General features: G+C 44.4%; 1 protein-coding gene across 1 annotated transcript in view; it reads right to left on the bottom strand.

Annotated features, from left to right (window-relative positions):
• Window positions 1-18751, bottom strand: part of bcl2b (BCL2 apoptosis regulator b) — a 35978-nt gene extending 17227 nt beyond the window's left edge. The window contains exon 1 of the mRNA XM_086128306.1: window positions 17583-18751. Coding sequence (XP_085984432.1) covers window positions 17583-18140 — 558 coding nt within the window. The 5' untranslated portion in view covers window positions 18141-18751. The remainder of the gene's footprint in view (window positions 1-17582) is intronic.
• Window positions 18752-19485: the final 734 nt, after the last annotated feature.

Genomic DNA, 19485 nt, shown 5'->3' with positions numbered 1-19485 from the left:
CTTATTTGACGCTCTTTCTACTGAACAAAGTTGGCGAGGGGGGCCAGTTTTGAAAAATAAATAAATAAATAAAAATGCGCGGGTTTCGTTATTTTGACCCTGGCGATTAGGTTAGAAATCGGATTGGGGTAGACTGAAAAGCTGAACTTGGTTGCCAATTTTGTCGTTCGTTGAATAAATTTGATGTCAACTTTGAAAACAGTGGTGGTGGTCGGATTGCTCAGTGGGTAACAATGCTGACTTTGACCACGCGGGTTGGGGTTCAAATCCGAGTCTGGGTGAACGGTAAGATCCAGTTGGGTATCCGACTGATTAATGATGGCGAGTTTTGGTGTAGGTAGTGTACGGCAATGCTTAGCCCTTGGATGGATGCTGCACTCCAGAAAACCGCGATGCTGGAAATTTGCATTGCTACACGCAAACTGATTGAAAGAAATACGGCATCACGCCGCATTGGCAGTGTTCAAGGGTCGTTATTATAAACAGTACCCCACCAGGCGTTAAGCATGAAAGTTGGTGTGTTGACAGCGTAAGTTATTTTAGCATTAAAGGATGAGCTAAAACAATTCGGTTTGTTGGAAGAAAAATGAAACAAAAAACACGAGCTTTTATGGTTATTGACTGCCTGCTAAATCAGTCTAATCTTTTGACTGGAAAAGACACATAACAAGTAATAAAGTTTATTTACAGATATCTTGTGTTCAAGTCATGCCAGGGCCAGCAATAAATTAAGATGTCGTCTTGAACCGAATGTTGCCCAAGACATATTGCTATTGGGACTGGTCAAGAAAAAGAAAGTGAGAGAAGGGAACTTTCCCAAGCACATCATTGCGGTTTTTGTTTTCCACTTCACACTTGTGGAATCGTCAGTGATGATGCTCAGTTTCCAGGAAATAATATGGAGGTACCACTAAACTACTAGCAATAATATTTATACTATATAGTAACAATAATCCATATTGTAGACTCATCGCATGAGTACCTGATCACTTTTGGGCACCTGACTATAATCACTGGGTTATCAACCGCAGTGGTACGGTACCGAAAGGAAGGGTAGAGTTCAACATCAATGCAGGCTGGTTGGGCAACGGCATTGCAAAAGAAACATCTTACTTGTCTTTTGCTTGTAATAACACAGCCACGGAACAAAGAGAAAGACCTCAACACGCTGGATGATGTCTCGTGTTAATTATTTGTTGTGTCGCAAGTTAGCGGGGGAAAGTAAAATGACGAAGTAAGCAGAATGGGGAAGTTGTGCAACTCATCCTCTCATTTCAACTTGTGACCTCTGTAAGTGAGACTCAACGGAGGTTCCTAAGTGAGGTACACACATGCTACTAATTGGGGCAAATTTGTGCATCCCCCCACTCCCCCACACTCACTTTGTGACAAGTCAGGAAAAAAAAGGGCCGCATTGTCGGATGTTCTGTTTTATTCGCGATCACATTGGAAAAGGGTGGGGCAGGCTCACAATCATATACAGTGAAACTTCTCTACAACGGAACCTGCATGGGCGAAAATACCCTCTAGTGTGAAAAAAAATCTTCATGCATTAGCACCATTCCCACTCTCCTGCCCCCATACAACGAAAAAAACCCCTCTTGCATTAAACAAAATCTTTTTCTCTGCCCTTGCCTCGCGACGAGATTCACTACAACGAAGTCTAATCCAACGGCGACCTCTACTGCTTTGTTTAGAAACGGCAACAGCAACCACCACACTGGTTTACACATGCGCAGTAGTCCAGGAAGTATTTGTTATTGTTAGTTTCAGACGCAGCAAGAACGTTGCATTGCTAAAATGGCTACAAAACAGACCTTTGGATGTCAAGACAAGAAGAGCTCTGATGCTGGAAGAGAGGGTAAAAGTGATCAAAATGAAAGACGGAGGAAGCAAAATGAAAGACATTATCCAAGAAATTGATGTAAGTGAAAGTGAATGCTGATCGTAAATTTCTTTCCCTTTTTTTCTTTCTACACTGACTATATGAAGTGTCAAATAAGTGTATGCTCATACTTATGCACTATTGGAGTAAAAATAAAGAGTACACATATGTTTGTGTGTGCATGTACACATATGTTTGTGTGTGTGTTTGTGTGTTTACATTTGAGATCAATTTTGCTACAGTGAAAAAACCCCTGTTGTGAAAAAATTCTTGCTGCAATCATAATTTCATTGAAGAGGAGTTTCACTGTAGTAGAATTTGAACATGTTTGTTACCAAGAAAGGCAATTGTTTTTGTCTGTGTGTGTGTGTGTATGTGTGTGTGTGTGTGTGAGATCAACACTGACTTCATCCAAGCCACAGACTCGGTGATTGTGAAATGGGACAATGTCCAATGACAAAGCAACCAAAAGTTCAGCCTGTTGCCAGACACGTAGGAGCAACTGGCTGTGTTGAGTGTTTGTATAACGTATCTTACAACTCATTCTCCACAAAAAAAAAAGACAAAGTGAAGAGTTTACATTTGCAACGTCAATACCAGACATGCTAACAATTAGCCTAGCCTGTTATATTTCTTCTACTACAACTCATTCCTCTTCTTTATATTTTCCGGCAGTCTCGAAGCTCCATGGCCCCACGCTGCCCCCCACAGGTCAGTGTTGTTACAATGCCAAACATCTGGTTCAAAACTATGAGAAGCATGAACGTGATTTTATTTTCCCCCCCTTGCCGTGTGTGGGATCGCTCGCATTTTGAAAATCATGCAGATCTTGCTTCACTTCATCAAAACAATCAGATGAGGTCTTCTGATCTCCACTGAGATCATTTCGATATCCACCCTTCCTACATCCCCGGGCTCCTTCCCTCCTCCTCTTTTCAGGCTGGGGAAAAAAGTTCAATGACCTCTCTGTGGCAACCAGCTGATTTTCATGGAGAGGAATGCCAGGAATGCATTGATGTGGGGAAACAAACAAGCGGTTTGATATGAGCAAGAGGGAGCGGGCGAGCCTCTCGTTAAGCTAGTCTGCTGTCTTTAGGAAGAACGCGCACAGAAAATTAGCGTGATGTCACCAAATAACTTCATCGAAACATTCTTCAGCGATGAACCAACGCCATCGGACGCCATTCGTTATGCTTTTGTCCGTGCGGGACGCACATCTGTTTGAACTGCGCAAACAGTCTCACTGTGGCCTTCATCAAAGGGGGGGGGAGGCAACCGGTCTGCAGAGGTCCATCATGTGTGGGAGGAAGCATTCCTGCCTGTGTTCCAAATGTCATTAGCTAAGGCACTTCCTGTTGCGGATGCTTTCTTGAGGCAAAGGTTAACAACAAGTCAAGCAGGAAAGACCGTCAAAATTCTGTATAAAGACAAAAGAATGGACACAAATATGGTTAAGGTGAGACCTTTGTGTAGCCAGTGAATCTTTGGCCGATGAAACAAATGTGCCAAGCTATGCTAACATTGTGGTGCTACAGATAAACCTAATGGATTTTTTTTGGGGGGGGGGGGGTGTTGGGGGGCGTTTTGAAACTGGCTTACAGTATGTTTAAGGTTTGTGTTTCTTCCATTTGCACTTCCTTTGACCGCAACATTTTACTCTCATGGCTTATTTATTCACAACGGTCCTATTTAGCTATTTAGTGCGACGCCTGCGCACGGTCGCACGAGTACCTTACTTTGCAGTCAGCAGACACGTCAACTGAGAATCAGATGATTGTTGAGTCATATGACTACAAATCATACAACTCGTCTCCTGCTTCTCTGTTTTCTCACCCGGCAAGAAAAATCCATTTGTCTTATTTCACCTGTCTCACACTCGATGGTCACATTAGAGCCAAATAACCAAGAAAACTCTCAACCTGACCGCATAAAGCCACCGCTGCACTTCTACTTTGTAAAAATGACCTTGTCTATTGTACTTTCTTTACGATTGAGTTCCATCCCTACGGATTTGTACGCAAGTGAGAACGCAGCACATCATAAATCACAAACGAATGCTGATGCAGGAATAAAGTCATAACTGCGCAGACCAGTTCAGTGCAGATGCCATTCTTGACGTCCATAACTTCACGTAGGGACTGAGGTCCATGGAATGCCGTGCATTGTAACCCAGATGTGGTCTTGTCCTGCAGTACTCCACAACCTTTTGTCTTGCATGAAGTGAATAGATGTGCTCAAATTAAAATTTAAAAAGCGGAAAATGAGGGTAAATGTGCAGGCTTAGTTTAATTTGTCAAATTGTGTTCATTAAACGGAGAGAAAATAGATTCTTATGAGATTTTTTTTTTTCAATAGCCACACTCCATCAAATGTGAAGGACAAATGAAGCACTTTATAGGTCAATTTGCAGACTTAATTAGAGGAAGGTGATTGGACTCACCCGCTTCCTCTGCCCTCGTCTAGACATACCGACACGTCTTCCGTACAGCAAAATGACAAATTAATCAAGGCGTCGGAAAAATGTGTGGCGGCAGAATCCCAACAAGCATTCCATATTGTCAAAAAAATAAATGAATAAAATAAAATAAAATAATGCAACTCAAAACAGCTCAGAGGGGTAAAAAGAGAAAATTAATCTGTCAAGTCCTCCGGTTTCCAATTCTCACCCTGTTCTTTGAAGTAGAAGGCATTATTTGACGTTGCAACGACAGACCGACAACCAATTAAAATGTGCATATTTTGTGAAATTGATGCCCCCTGCCCACTTGAACCCCCCCCATCCCCTCTGACACTGGAATGAGTTCCGGATTCTGGATCATTCCGTATATTGGATACACTCCAGACAGTCAAGAGACTTTACAGATGCGCACAAAACCTTGTGATATACACTGTGAAAACTGGTCTGAAAAAACAGAAAGTAATGAAATGAAGACTTTATTCATAACACTGGTCCAAAGTTTTTTCCTTTTTTTTTTTTTTAACAGCGATTCCAGTAAACCTTTCTTGATTTTTTTTTTGCACTGATTCCATTCCTGCCGTCATTTTTTTTCTCTAGCCCATCATGTTTTCGTAATAATAACATAAGAACAATAATATGTGTCATATAGCAAATTGCAATATATTTGGAAGAATTGTGAATTCAGAAACAGGTGGGGGGGGGGGGGGTTCCTGAAAGGTCATGATTGTAAATTACAACGCATGGTAAAATCCAGTGGTTAACGCGTCGACCTCACAGTGCAGAGGTACCGGGTTCACTTCCAGCTCCAGCCTCCCTGTGTGGAGTTTGCATGTTCTCCCCGGGCCCGCGTGGGTTTTCTCCCGGTACTCCAGTTTCCTCTCACATTCCAAAAACATGCACGGCAGGCTGATTGAACCCTCTAAATTGTCCTTCGATGTGAGTGTGAGCGCGGACGGTTGTTTGTCTCTGTGTGCCCTGCGATTGGCTGGCAACCGGTTCAGGGTGTCCCCTGCCTACTGCCCGAAGACAGCTGGGATAGTCTCCAGCGACCTTTGTGAGGATAAAGCGGATCGGAACATGGATGGATGAATGGTAAAATCCATATCGCGCAAGCTTTTTTAGGTCAAATTTAAAACCCCAAAATGTAAATATCACAAAAACCTGATGTGCTAGACAAGTCAAGACATTTTTTGGGGGCCATCTCTGATTAAAATTTGCTGTTGACCAGTGTAATTATTTCCCAAGAGAACACAATAATTTGACTTGACAAACTTCCCTCCCACAAAAATGTCTTTTTTTTATATTCAGCTAAATCTTCTACTCGCCAGCAATGACATCTCTATAACTCACATTTGCATTAAAAACACCTAAGGAACAGACTTTTTTTTTTATCAAGTGACAAGCAGTGAGCATTACAAAAACTGAGTGTGCCTTCCAGAATTTTCCCCCATAGCAATTAACACTCTCAGCTGCCCAAAAAGAAAGTCTTCATAAATCTGCAAAGGCTGAATTTTTGATACACGCAAGATTCTCCTTTGATTGTGCGAATGTATTTAATGGAGTGGATTTAAGCATCCAAATCAATAGAGCATGTTCATTGCGATGATATCCGAGCAATGGCTGACCTCACTTGGCGTTTTCTGGACAGATCCCATTTCCAGATGCTGCCAAGGGCACACACTACCCATGCATTTTGGAGAACAATAATAATAGTATAGTGTTTGTTAATGGCCAGTGTTGCGCTGGGAAATCCCAGCTGTGGTACTGATACTCTGTGTGTGTGTGTGTGTGTGTGTGCATGTGCGCGTGTGCGCACCCTGGCACTGAGAGAGGGAGTAGGCAGGCACCCCGGGGCCATCTGCTCCCCGCCATGCTCACGTGTCACACTGTGACAACACGGCATTATTGATTCACACCGCCACATCCGCTTGTGTGTGTACGCGCCGGCGTGCCGCGCTGTCAGTGTGTATGGGCGAGTGTGTACACACACCATTTGCGGACAGCAAATAATTGATTTGCACCAGTACATCCGCTTCTGTTTGCTCATGAATGTGTGTGTGTGTGCGCGTGTGTGTGTGTGTGTGTTTGAACTTTTGCTGGGTTGAAAAGGGTCAACGCACCCAATAAATACATTCTTAGGACAAGGGGGACATATGGAAAATTTACTTATTAATTGTTTTGGGTGACTGTTCTGAGGTTTGGTGTTCAAATCTCGGTTCAGCTAGAGTGGAATTTGCGTGTGCTTATGTGAGTTCTCTGCAGGTCCACCGGCTTGCTCCCAAATTCGCAAAAATGATTGCTTTTAGCCCAGACTCAAAATTGACCGTAGGTGTGGTTATTCGTGTGATTTTCAACAAACAAGCAAATCTTTTATCGATCCATTTCTGAATGTTTTTCTGCCACAAATTAGCTAGTGGTGGCTTTGCACAAACACCATTCATCTGCAGTCTGGATGTGGAGTCTTGAACAGCTCCTAATCTGGAGGAAGTCTTAGAATTTCCTGAAATCCCGAAGAACACCACAAATTTTCAGTGGTTTATTACATACTTTCATTTGCCAATCCATATTCCCAAAATGGACCCATCTGAATGACATCTTGAAGGCAAACTGTCTTGTAAAGATGAACACAAGCAACTGCTCAGCATGTTTCAAATAGCACTGTCACAAAAAAAAAAGATCAGACACATGGTGACAACATGCTAATGACTAATTAGCTTAAGCTCACATCATTTATGTCAATTGTAGCTTACAGTGTCTGTTGATAGTTGTAAGAAAAAGTCACCCAAGTTGGCTTTCATCACGATTGTAAGCCAAATTCAAGTTAATCTTGGCAAAAAAACAACTTGGGGCAGCGGGAAGTAAACAAGCTTTACAAACTGTCGAGGGTAATATACTAATGTGATGTTTAATGTGACAGAAACAACATGAAACCTTTTCATCATAAATAAGGCCAGGGTCTGAAGGTACCTAGCTAGCGGCTAGCGTAAGAAGCTAACAAGCGCAGACTACATATTGACTCAGTGTTTCCTTGTGGTAAGAGAGATGGATTCCAATACATGACACCAGCCACAGAAGATTGACATCACAGTTGTGTTTACTAAAAGCAAGTCAATATGGGCAAACCTGCAAAAATAAAAAATTTGCGTCACTACCAAACATCGATGAACAGATCGACACTTCTGCTCAGTCATCCACATGGCTACTAGCAATCAATACTACAGGGTTCCCACTCTTCCACTTGCTTTATATTTATGGACCTTTAAGGACTTTTGAGGGCGAATTTAGCTATTTTTAAGGACTTTTTCTCCATTCAGCAGGGGATTCACGGTGAATTTAATGACCGCTCAGCAATATGCGGGCTGAACAGAAAGCCACATATCACTGGGCTGGTGTTCAAACATTGCTGCCAAAGGAAGGGCACATCTTTATTTTTTGGGGCAATCAAATAACTCTTTATTTGACATACTGTATGTCAGATTTTCATTTTGCTACCTGTTTTACAGGTAGGAAAATGAAAAAAACTTGAATTCATTCTCAAATAAAGTACACTAAGAAAATTTTACATTTAGAACATATATAATTTCTATTTATTTTCAGATAAAAAAATTGTTTAAAGGATTTTTATAGACTTTGGAAGCTTTCCCTGAAAATTAACGACAATTAAGAACAGAATTTTACAACTTATTTTTTATGGATTTTTATTAACTTTAAGTACCCGTGGAAAATGACCAGGGCAAGGTAGGAAGGCCTTCACTTATTTGCATGCTTTGGCGGAGCATAAGCAGCAGCACATCCAAACAACGGTCTAATACCCTGAGACCTGGCTCCCAGTGTCAGGTAACACTGTGGATCCCTGAAAAATGCAGGGACATGTGAGAGGCTTCTAAATATAGAGGCGGTAGCATCACTTGCTCCCCTTGCAGCCGCTTAATTGTCATGTTAGGTGTAAATCCCGCCCCCAGTTCGCTGCGGTGCAATCATTATGTTCTTATCAAACAAAAACACCACATCTAAGTTTGAGGAAAAAAAAAAGCTGCCTAATGAACCATCCGAGACGGCGGATGAAAGGGTTTTTCTACCTTTTCCCGTCACGGTGGGAGCGGGATAACGAGGAGCCCGCTGGGAGGCCGTCTGACTTTGCCACCGGGCACAACCTCACGAGCTGCGCAGCATATCAATATATATAGAGCAAGGTTAAACGCTTTCTTCCAATTGTCTGTTTTAGGGACAACCCCCCCCCCCCCCCCCACACACACACACACACCCTGCATTCCCGCAAGGTTTTGAAAGAGATCTGATACAAGGGCTGTTTCTCAATTAATAATTGCTGGTGCAACAGAGGCCATATGGGACTTTTTCCAAGACTGTTTTTAGCTAACAGCATAATAGCCTGCCGTATGACTGGCCTTTGGCTACAGTACATTATTTCTCAATGGTTACGCCCCAAATTACAAAAGTCCCTCAGGTCCTACTGTTTGTTGGAAGAAGACTTATTAGCAACTATTCCCAGTTGTTTGCAACATACAGTCTGGAAGTGTTGAACTGTCACATATTTATTCCATTTTAAGCGGGGTATACGAATCCTAATTCCTAATTCGAGAAGACCAACATGGCAACACCTCACACATCATCATATCTTGTCATTGGGGTGAATAACTTGTGAGGCATGTTAGATGAACATTTAACACAACCAGTTGCACCTCTTTGGATGTCTGTCAACCATGCGAGCTTCAGTGTCAGGCCTCGCTCGTGGTACACACCACAACCGCAGAGTCCACGCTTTGGCTGAACATCCCTTTTGGATTTGCCATCGTAAATATTGAGTGGGTTTAACCTTTATGATTATTGGCCCTGACTGGGGTTTTTTTTCCCAAGCAGCAAAACACGTCAAAAGCACAGGATAGTTGATTAGGATAATCTTTTCGAGACATCCTTGAATCGGTACTTTGCTCAGTTTTGATGGAAAGAGAAACTTGTTCAAGTTTGGCTTGATGATCACTAACTAGCTCGCTCGACCGCCTTTAAACATCTCAGGCATGTGTAAGCTTGCAAAACCGGAAGTTTTTAGTGATTGATCCGTACCCGCAAACAAAACACGTTTTATGTAAAGATGGGCTATTTACAAAGACCAGCACATTGCCTGGGTTTGTTCCTGAACCATAAACTGACAGAAGAGCAAAAGGGCCCACACCCTTCATTGGCCACTCAGGAAAGCAACACCCAGCTCGTCTCCATTATTTATTTACAGTCTCACTTCCCAAGCAGACATTCCTGTGGCTCTCCTGAGGAGAGAATGCCTGAGAATAGTCACACGGGAACGGGTTGGAAATGGGCGCAGCAGCAACACAAACAAAAAACAAATCACTAAATCTCTGAGACATTACTGGAGCAGCTTTTTTAATTTTTTTTTTTTTTTTATCTGAGGTGTTGCCCAGGTGCATAGTTGTGACGTGTTCCCCAAACGCACGGCACGTCTGGAATGCTTTGGGAGGCGACGGAAGAAGGAGTGTGTGTGCGAGGATACCAAAAAACAAAAAGAAGAAAACAGCAACTCTTTTTGTCTTTGCATCATTAAAAGGTAGACATCGAGTTGTATGTCAGCCTGTTTGTGAAGATGACTGACAGCTCAGATGATCAAGCTGACTTCAGAGGAAATCAACAAAAAGTATCTTGACAGTATCATACACTACTGCACTGTCAAAAAAAATGGGGCTACAGTAAGAGTCAATATCTATCCTTTAAGGCAGCGGGTCCCCAACCCAGGCCTGCGGACTGGTACCGGTACTGGAAGTATGTTTTATTATGAAAATCAGATGCATCTTCATCTGTCAAAACACCCATTTCGGTCATGTGAGGCGGTCATAAAAAAAAAGAAAAAAACAAAAAGACAAGCCTGCAAGCTAGCAAACATGAGCAAATCGTCAGGGAGCTTCTTCAAAAAGAGGACAAGGCCAAACAATGCAACAGAAGAAGATGACAACTTTTAAGAAGAAAGAAAGCTACTATTTTTTTGCTACAAGTGATACAGATGCACCGAGCACACTCTGCAAGCTCACAAATAAGACAGTGAAGCCCTCAAAACAACGAGATGTGAGGGTCGGGTGTTAACCCTTTCATGCACCCTGTAACCTGATCATTTGTAAGGCTGTCCACTGAAATTACCGATGTCCCTGAAAGGGTTAATCTGGACACCTCGGTACCGGAATTGTCTCACACAGAGGGTGTCCCACCTGTTCCTGCTCTGATGCTACAGCGGCCCACTTTAAAGTGCCTGTAAAAGCCGTAATTTGGCAATCGCAGCGGGATTGAGCACGGTTATAACACTGGCATCGAAAGAGGAGTTGAGATTCAAAGGAATTGAATAATCCGATACAGAGAATCAAGGAGTAGTCCAATGTCCATCTCCACTCCTCCCTAACAAATTGTGATGAAAACCACCATCATCTGTAAAGTGATGGAACGGTTTACTGTGGACCGATAAACCGTCACTACGATTCAAATATTTCGTTTTACCAGGTCAACTTAATTTAACGACAATAGAGTATTTAGCGTATCTTGAGTATCGAGACGCTTGAGATGTGAGTAGTACCGTATTGGCCCGAATATAAGACGGTGTTTTTTGCATTGAAATAAGACGAAATTCAAGACGTCTTATTTCAATGCAAAAAAGTGGGGGTCGTCTTATATTCGGGGTATAGACATTACACCCATTCACGACGCTAGATGGCGCCAGATATCATTGAAGCGAATGCTGAACTTGACTCCCCAGGCCAAAGTGAACTGCTGTCACGAAGAATAAAAATAAAAATAGCGGTAAGAAGGAAAAGAGAAGAAAATAATAGAAGAGATAACAGAAAATGGAGACACATAGTGACAATCTGGAGAAAAGTGGGTCAAAGATCGGCTAGGTTAAGCGGCAGCTGAGGAGAAGTTAGGATGTAATTTACATTTCAAAAACCAGAAGCCGAATGTGATTGCACTTTAGATTTGAATGAGGCAAAATAACGTGCTTTTTCTCTCAAATATATTGTTGTAATCATTTGTGTCAGATGTACTGTACCAGTAATTATTTTCTATATAAAAATTATTTTGGCGTTCAAAAAGTCTTTTTTCAAACTTGAGTCTTGAAAAAGAGGGGGTTGTCTTATAATCAGGGCCGTCTTATATTCGGGCCAATACGGTCTTAAAACCATGCTTAGGAATCAAAATGGTGACATGCAAATGGATGAGATCGTGGCTGAATGGATGTTTAGCATCCTAGTGTCGTTTTTCTCACCGCACGAAGTAGGATCATGTTTTGGAGTCGTGCTTTTAAAGCGTAATCTGCTACGTGCTGATGGGTCCTAGCCTGCCACATGATCCAGTTGTATCAACAAATGCCACTTTTGTTCCGTTTTGTATTTATTAGTTCTGTTTGTTTTGTTATCATTTGTGCTCATCACTTGCTAGTCCATACAGCAAATCTTGTTTACATTCTTTTTTTTTTTGGGCATGCATGAACACTTGCGATAGCACCAATGACCCTGATAGTTTGTGCTGAAGATAATCATGGTATGAAGTTTTCATCTCGACAAAAACAACAGCAAGAGCCTCTGTGGTGTCATTCAAACTGCAGGCTACATTGCGAAGGGTTAGCCTCCCTCCTCCTCCCTGAATTCCAGAGACAAGAATGTCTGGAACAAGCCTCTTTGTGCTCGCAAGACCTCAAGGGCGACGTCAGATCTCTCCACTCCCGAAAGAAACTCTTCAAGTCAGGCCGGGCCCATAGGAAAGAAGCTACGGTGGAGGCAAACATGGCAGAAGATGGCAAAGGGCTGAGGCCTGGGAAGCGAAAAGGGGAGAGTGGGGGCTGACTGCTGTAAAACACACAAAGCAACGCAATCTGAGGTTTTGTGCAGTGGTGGCAGAAGTGAAAAGCAAGGAAGGACCCATTCCGGTTTGGGGAAGATTTTTGCCGTTACCTCCACATGCATTGCGGCGAAGTCTTGCTGATCCAGGAGACGGAGCGGCACTTGAAACACCTTGACCTCGCGCATTGTGATTTTACAATCAAACAAATCCAACGGGCATATATTGTGATCACTTGCCGGGACACGTTTGAATGGATTCTACCCGAACGGTGCTTGGCGGCGCCGATGATGCGTTAAACGGTCCGGGAGATGCAAATTGGAGATAAGTGAGGTTTTTATTTTGGCCCTCCCGCGAGTGTTTAAATGAGCTTCCTTTGCCAGTTTGCTCCACCGTTACTCAACATGTCACCTAAATGGAGATTAATGACTTCCTCCGCCATCCCACAACCACTCAGCCTCAGTTGGAGGAGGCCGGGGTTGGCCGCTGGGGCGGGGTCCGGCGATCCAGATGCCTGTCGCATTGTGGCAACATGCAAGGCTCACCTGTCAACTGGCATCAATATGCATCGAATTGACCCCCCCCCCCCTCCCGTGCTCCCCCCGCCCAATGAAATAGACCACCTGGCAGCTTACTGCATTCCTTTTGGCAACCTGATCCAAGTTCGTTAAAAAAAAGGCGCTCCTGCAGGTACATTAACTCCTTCCTTTCTCACTGGAATGAAAACAAAGCAGTATTGGGGTCACATTGAAAATGTCACATATACTAAATTGTGACATAGGCGGTTTTGAGCCACTGCCAGCGATAAGCTCATAATATTAAAATAAAATCATGTTTTGTTGTTTGGTTTTTTTTTGGGGGGGGGGGCGGGGGGGATTTGTTTTTTCTACATGAAGAAATCTTGGAAATATATTTTTTCTTTTCCCAAAAAATATGCAGTGTGACTTTTTCTCTCACAAGTGAATGAGTTTTTTTCTCGATAATGCTGGTCAACAGCAAACATTATTCAGAGATGGCTTTATGTGTCCCTAAATGTATTTTTGATACTGATTTTTAAAAAATGTCTTTTGTTCTTTTTAGATCACCAGGTTGTGGATTTTTTTTTTAAACTTTTTGTTTGTTTGTTTTTATTTTTATAAAAGCTTGCACAAACTGGATTTTTGTCATTTATAGCTCTGATGTCTCCTGTCGCTCAACCTAACCCTTAATTCATAAACATTACTAAATGGATTACAAAATACACATTATATTATTATCCATCCATCCATTTTCCGAACCGCTTAATCCTCACTAGGGTCGCGGGGGGTGCTGGAGCCTATCCCAGCTGTCTTCGGGCAGTAGGCGGGGGACACCCTGAATCAGTTGCCAGCCAATCGCAGGGCACACAGAGACGAACAACCATCCGCACTCACACCTTGGGACAATTTCAGAGTGTTCAATCAGCCTGCCACGCATGTTTTTGGAATGTGGGAGGAAACCGGAGTACCCGGAGAAAACCCACGCAGGCCCGGGGAGAACATGCAAACTCCACACAGGGAGGCCGGAGCTGGAATTGAACCCGGTACCTCTGCACTGTGAAGTCGACGTGCTAATAACCACTGGACTACCGGACCGCCCATTATATTATTATTGTTATTTAATTATGTGGATGTGTGCTAGAGAAAAAAAAACGAGGCCAGATTCTAAATCAGCATCCCCCCCCTCAAAAAGAAAATCATCTTGAAAATTTACTTGCATCTCTGATTTAAAAATGTTGTACAAATTCGTTGACCAGTAACTTTTTTTTCTCAAAAAGATGTTTCTCCCCCCCCCCCCCCCAAACTTTATAAATGTGCGTCATTTTATCTCAGAAATATCCAAGTTAAAGGAGGGATGCATCGAAAACAGGCTGGAGAGGGGGCTCTAGCAGACCAGACTTGGGCATCCCTGCTCCAGGTGTTACTCTTTCCTACTTCAAACAAGCCTCCCCACCTCCAAGCCAATCGAATGTCATTTTAGAAGCCGACAAACAAACACAAGTGCAACACGCGCAGGTGAAGCCGTCGCCTCACTGCCGTCGTCTCCTCACTGACAAGGATGAACTCACTCGTCCCCCCCCCCAAGTAGAAAAGCGAATATTTAGGTCGAATGCGAGGACACATTTGCGTGGAGGGAGTCAGCGAAATGCGAAATGACACAGCAAACGCTTTGTAAAGGCCACTGAGCAAATTTTGTGGAACTAAAAATGCATTCGACTCAGCAGCCATTAACAGCTGCTCCCATATTTGGATTGAGTTGGTCCTAAAACAACAGGAAACAGAGGGTGGCTGACAGACCGCTATTTCCACGCCACTGTGGTGTTTCCAAAAGCTTAATTGGTCTCCAGGTTAAAAAAAAAAAAAAGTTTAAAACACAGAACAAGAGACTACATAACAATTAAAAAAAAAAAAATTTAAGGTCAAATCCCGAGCGACTGAAGTATCATCCCGATTGTGTGTCATTTGGCAGATGGCATATAAGTACCTAAATAAATAGATGGAACCAGTGCAAAAGGGGACAAATGTAGCACATTTTTTTTAATCCGCATAAAGCAGATTAAAGATTAAAAAAATAAAAGGGGTCAGTTCATGTGACGCAGCACAAGTTAGAACAAGGAAGTGAGGTTTTTGTTTTTTTTCCGTCCGCCTTATCTGCTTTGAGGTCAAGACAGGGCCTGGGCCAGCTGACTTGAAATGGAATGTCCACCCACAGTCAGGAAATGGACCCTCTGTGAACTGCGACATCACTAATGAGCTACCATGTTATGTTAAGAGCTGACAAGAATTTTCACGCTGGATGTGATGTTTTATAAAGTTACTGCATGAATATCAACATGAACACAAATTGAACCTACCAGATGGTGTCCGTTGCCCAAGGGGTATGTTAGAATAAAGGAGAGAAATGGGATATTTTTTTTCATAAAACTGTTTATAGGTGTTTTAATGACACGTCTGTGACATCAAGACTTGCACTTGTGTTACGCAACCTGTTTCTCGTGTTCCTGAAATTAGCCCACGCCAGTGAGCGACTGAACATCCTGCACCATATAACGCTGGGCCAACGGCGAATGTGGATTATGTTGCCGTGGCAACCAGGGCGGAGCTCAGAAATTGAAACAGGCACGCAAGGGGCGCCTACTTACGAAAGCAGAGAAAACTGATCAGTAGCGGAGATGTTGACACTATTTTCACTCATGGTGGCACCACTTCATACACGACACTTCCCCAGGCAGCCAAGTATGCGACTCTTACTAAGAAACTGTACATCCAACAAAACTCGATACAGCATCGTAAATGATATATGGTCTTCGACTGTTGCTTGAAAGTGGCTCTGGATCTTTCCCCCACCTTGTGGTCAACATATCCATGAGCAGTCCAAAAAATATGTTTGTATATATAACAACCCTGAAATATTAGGGACATGAACTTTGTCCATTCAGTATGCCGAACTGGTCATACAAACATCTACATTGAGAGATAATCCTGACTAATCCATGGGATGCTCTCACTCTTTCTCTGTCTCTCACCGATCGTCATCTCCTCGCAGCTGCAAAGCACCCTGGAAGATGACCTACATTATTGTCCCGTAGGCGCCGGAGACATTCACCAGCTATCTCAGCAGCCCATCCTCGCACCAAAGAAAAAGCACGCTCAGGACTAGCACAAGTCGGATGGGTTTGCGTCCGGCGCTGGCGGAAGCTCTGGATTAGCGCCTATGCTGCTGGAAGGCCGAGCCGCCTTTGATATGTGGCACAACATGCAACCTGGCAAAGACACACACACACACTCAAGGGGAATGTTAAACGGTACGATGGAATCCTTCAAATGAATCATTGATGCGCCCCCTCTCCTCGCTTCCACTCCAAAATCCGATACCCGCAGGCCAAAATAAGCAAGCGCCACAAATGTTATGTTCTCATTAAAGGCCCCTCTACTAATGAAGATGCTAATTCCTCACAGATCGGTCGAAGGAGTTCCGTGCCAGAGTGGATGGTTCCGAATCTCCACACACAAACATATAGCGAGCTCACCTGAAACTCATGCCAGCCGCACACCAAGCGTTATGGGCAAAAGTCGAATTGCAGTCAGCGGCTGACCCTTAGAGCCCTACCGACGATCAGCCTTCTGAAGTAGAACACATGCGACATTGTGAGTCACTGTCAAGGAAAAAGCGGATTGCTCTGACAGCTGCAGCTATATTTCCCTGTCGGTGGAGAATACAAAGAGAGGAAAGGCAGCTGTGCATGCCATAATTCTATCAAGTCTTCCCTTTTTTCTTTTGTCCAGTGATTTTTTTTGGGGGGGGGGGGGGGGGGGGGGGTAATGTGATACAACCTGGCATTTTGATTGGCCGCGCACATCCGTGCTGTTGCAGAGTGCTGCAGCCAAATCGCATTTTGGTAAGCATTTGGGAAAAAACGAGGATGCGCTGGTTTATTTTAACCATATTCACGCTCCTTTAGCATAAATGGAACAAACCGACACCCCCACCGCTCATACACATACACAGAAACACTCTTTATCCTCCCCCATGAAAAAACATGCCGGGAAATGCAAATTCTGAAACCAGAATTTGTGTGCACGTGTGTGTTATATAACATCAGTCCTCCCAACTGAACACCCCCCCCCCCCCCCCACACACACACACCGTTTGCCACCCCAGGTAAAATTGTCTAGAACTGTCACGGCAAATCATCATTTCCTTGCGACAACTGCAATGGAATTGGACGCGTCCTCCAATAAAACAGCCACATGTCAAGAAGAATGCTGGATGTTCACAGTAAGTCCATAAAAGTTATGTGCTAAAGCTGTAAAAGTCAAAACCACCCAAGCCACAGGCCATGCCATCCCTTGTTTATGCTTCAAGCCAGTACGGTTTTACAAGACTGTAGTCTTTGGTAAGGTTGAAACATTTTGAAGCATTTTGATGTTAAAGCTGATTAAAAAATGTATTCGGGGTCCTTAAAGGTCGAGGTACGAGCAGACTGCAGCTCTGTGTGACTGCCGGTCTTTCCTCGGTGTCAGAGGGGCGGAGTCTGGGAAGAGCGTCGGGAGGTGTGACACAGCTCGCTCTCCGATTGGTCGCATTGACTTGACGGCCAAGGTCTTTGTCCAATCAGAGAAGCGCACGAGTGGAGGCCGCCCATTCTGCGCCTTCGTGCGTAATGGGAACATCTCGAGCTTTTTCGTTGGCGAGCCCTAACTACAAACGTGATATAATGTGGCGTGTGAGGTCACATCTGCAATACACACGCAGACGCACTCGCGTAATCGCGGATCGACACGCCTTCAACTCACAACAGCGACGGAGGAGCTCTGCTCCAGCGGTACCGAGAGAAAAAAAAAAGACTACAGTACACCGAATAACACTCACCCAGCCCCCGTTGTCTTGGATCCAGCTGCCGAGGGGTCCGTTTAAGTACTCAGTCATCCACTCGGCTATGTTGTCCACTTGCGACGTCATGTCCTCCTTAGTGGCGCACTCCACGCACACGGTGCCGCCGAACTCGAAGAAGGCGATGATCCGGCCCCAGTTGACGCCGTCCCGGAACAGTTCGTCGATCACCTCGGCGAATCGCCGCTGAGCTGTAGTGGACGAGATGTACAGCTGTCGGGACATCTCGGTGAAATCCGGCTGGTAAAGTCTCTCGAGTTCGTCGCCGGCCTCACGCAGGACCCGGTGGATATCGGCGAGCGGGTCGGAACCGTGGCTTCTCTTGGGGGCGCAGTCGCGCTCGGGCCCGGAGCTGGCTTCGCGGCACCGGAGCACCAAAGTCGGCGAGGGGGCAACCAATAAGCCGTTATTAGCAGCGGCGGCATCGTCCTCGTCCCCCTGCTCCGGAGCGGCACCGAACCCCCACGCGTAGCCGCGTTTGGAGAGTTTATGGCAGATATAATTCTCCACAATGGTGCGATTTCGCTCGTTCGCCATCTGGGCTTAATTTGGCACTTGGTACTCTCGGATTTGGTTCTTAAATAAAACGCATCGTGCATCCAGTCGATGCACAGCTCTGCTTGGGGCTCATCCAAAAGTGGATCGCGACCTAAGCGAATCGAGTCGACGCCTAAATCCCACGCGCGAGGACGAAATAAAAGGTTGCAAAAGTCCCCGCAAAAAGCTGCGAGGCACACTGGCGAGCTTGTCTTTGCATGGAAATCCAATACGCGGAAGAGGCTGCGGATGTATTCCCAGCGTGCACCAGTCAGACGTGGTTGAGTTGCGCAGGAGGAAAATGGGGCGCAAAGTTGTCTGCGCCAGAATGGCCGCTCAAGCGCCGCGTCGCCGAAGGTTAGTTGAGGCGGCGAGTGAGCTCCACTTCTGAGACCACTGGCGAGGTTCACTTCTATACAGAGCCCTCCTCCTCCTCCTCCTGCTGCTGCTGCTGCTCCGCCAGTGGGCTGCTCTTTGCGCGTGGGCTATTTTTGACGTCACGTACGCAAAGTCAACCCTTTGGCTGCGCTCTGGAGCCTCCATGTGTACGTGAGGAACTGCACACAAAATCATTCTTTGCATTCAAATCTATGATCAGAAGCCACATGGGTAATGTCTGCACGTTTGCTGATTTTTTAAATTATATTTTTTAGGATAATTAAGATCATCCTGGGCGGTGTGGGGCAGTGGTTAGCCTCGCAGGTGTGGGGTTCGGGATCCGAATCTGGGTTCTGGCCTTCCTATGTGGTTAAGCATGCTTGGAAATCCCTGACATTCCCAAAACATGTTCGGTTCATTGAAGACTGGATTGTCCTGTGTGAATGTGAGTGTGAAAGCTTTCTTTGTCTAGGTGCCCTACGGCTGACCGACGACCAGTACAGATAATTCTTCCTCCATTTATCTACTTGGCTGCAAGAGGTGAATGGAGAGCCAGGCCTCGTGTCCCTTAGGGTCAATTCTGCTCACTTCTTGTGAAAATGAATTATCTAGCTTCGTCTTCGTGTAGAATTATTCTCCTTTGGGACAAAAAAAAAAAAAAGAGCGTCTGGAATAGTCCATTTTATGTAGATCTGGAAAACCCCTTCAAGGAAGATTAACATCTCTCCAGCACAAACGGAATATTAAAATTTTCAAAAAGAAAAAAGACGACAAGGCTTCTAAGAGGCCGACTGTCGCACTGTAGCAGATCATAAAACGAGATTAGTGGGTTAACATGTAGGGGAAACCTCTCCTCCCCGGCCGGGATATTTTTTTTTTCCATTACCACCCCCGCAGGAAGTGAAATCCGCGATATAATATAAATACCCGATTTAAATACTCCCTTGAGCATGTTTTTGAAGTATTT

The sequence above is a fragment of the Hippocampus guttulatus genome, chromosome 14, assembly GCF_054856545.1.
Source record: "Hippocampus guttulatus isolate MCC_2025c chromosome 14, RoL_Hgut_1.0, whole genome shotgun sequence".
Taxonomy (NCBI): domain Eukaryota; kingdom Metazoa; phylum Chordata; class Actinopteri; order Syngnathiformes; family Syngnathidae; genus Hippocampus; species Hippocampus guttulatus.
Note: the sequence above shows the minus strand (reverse complement) of the source record. Positions and strands in the feature narration are given on the sequence as shown.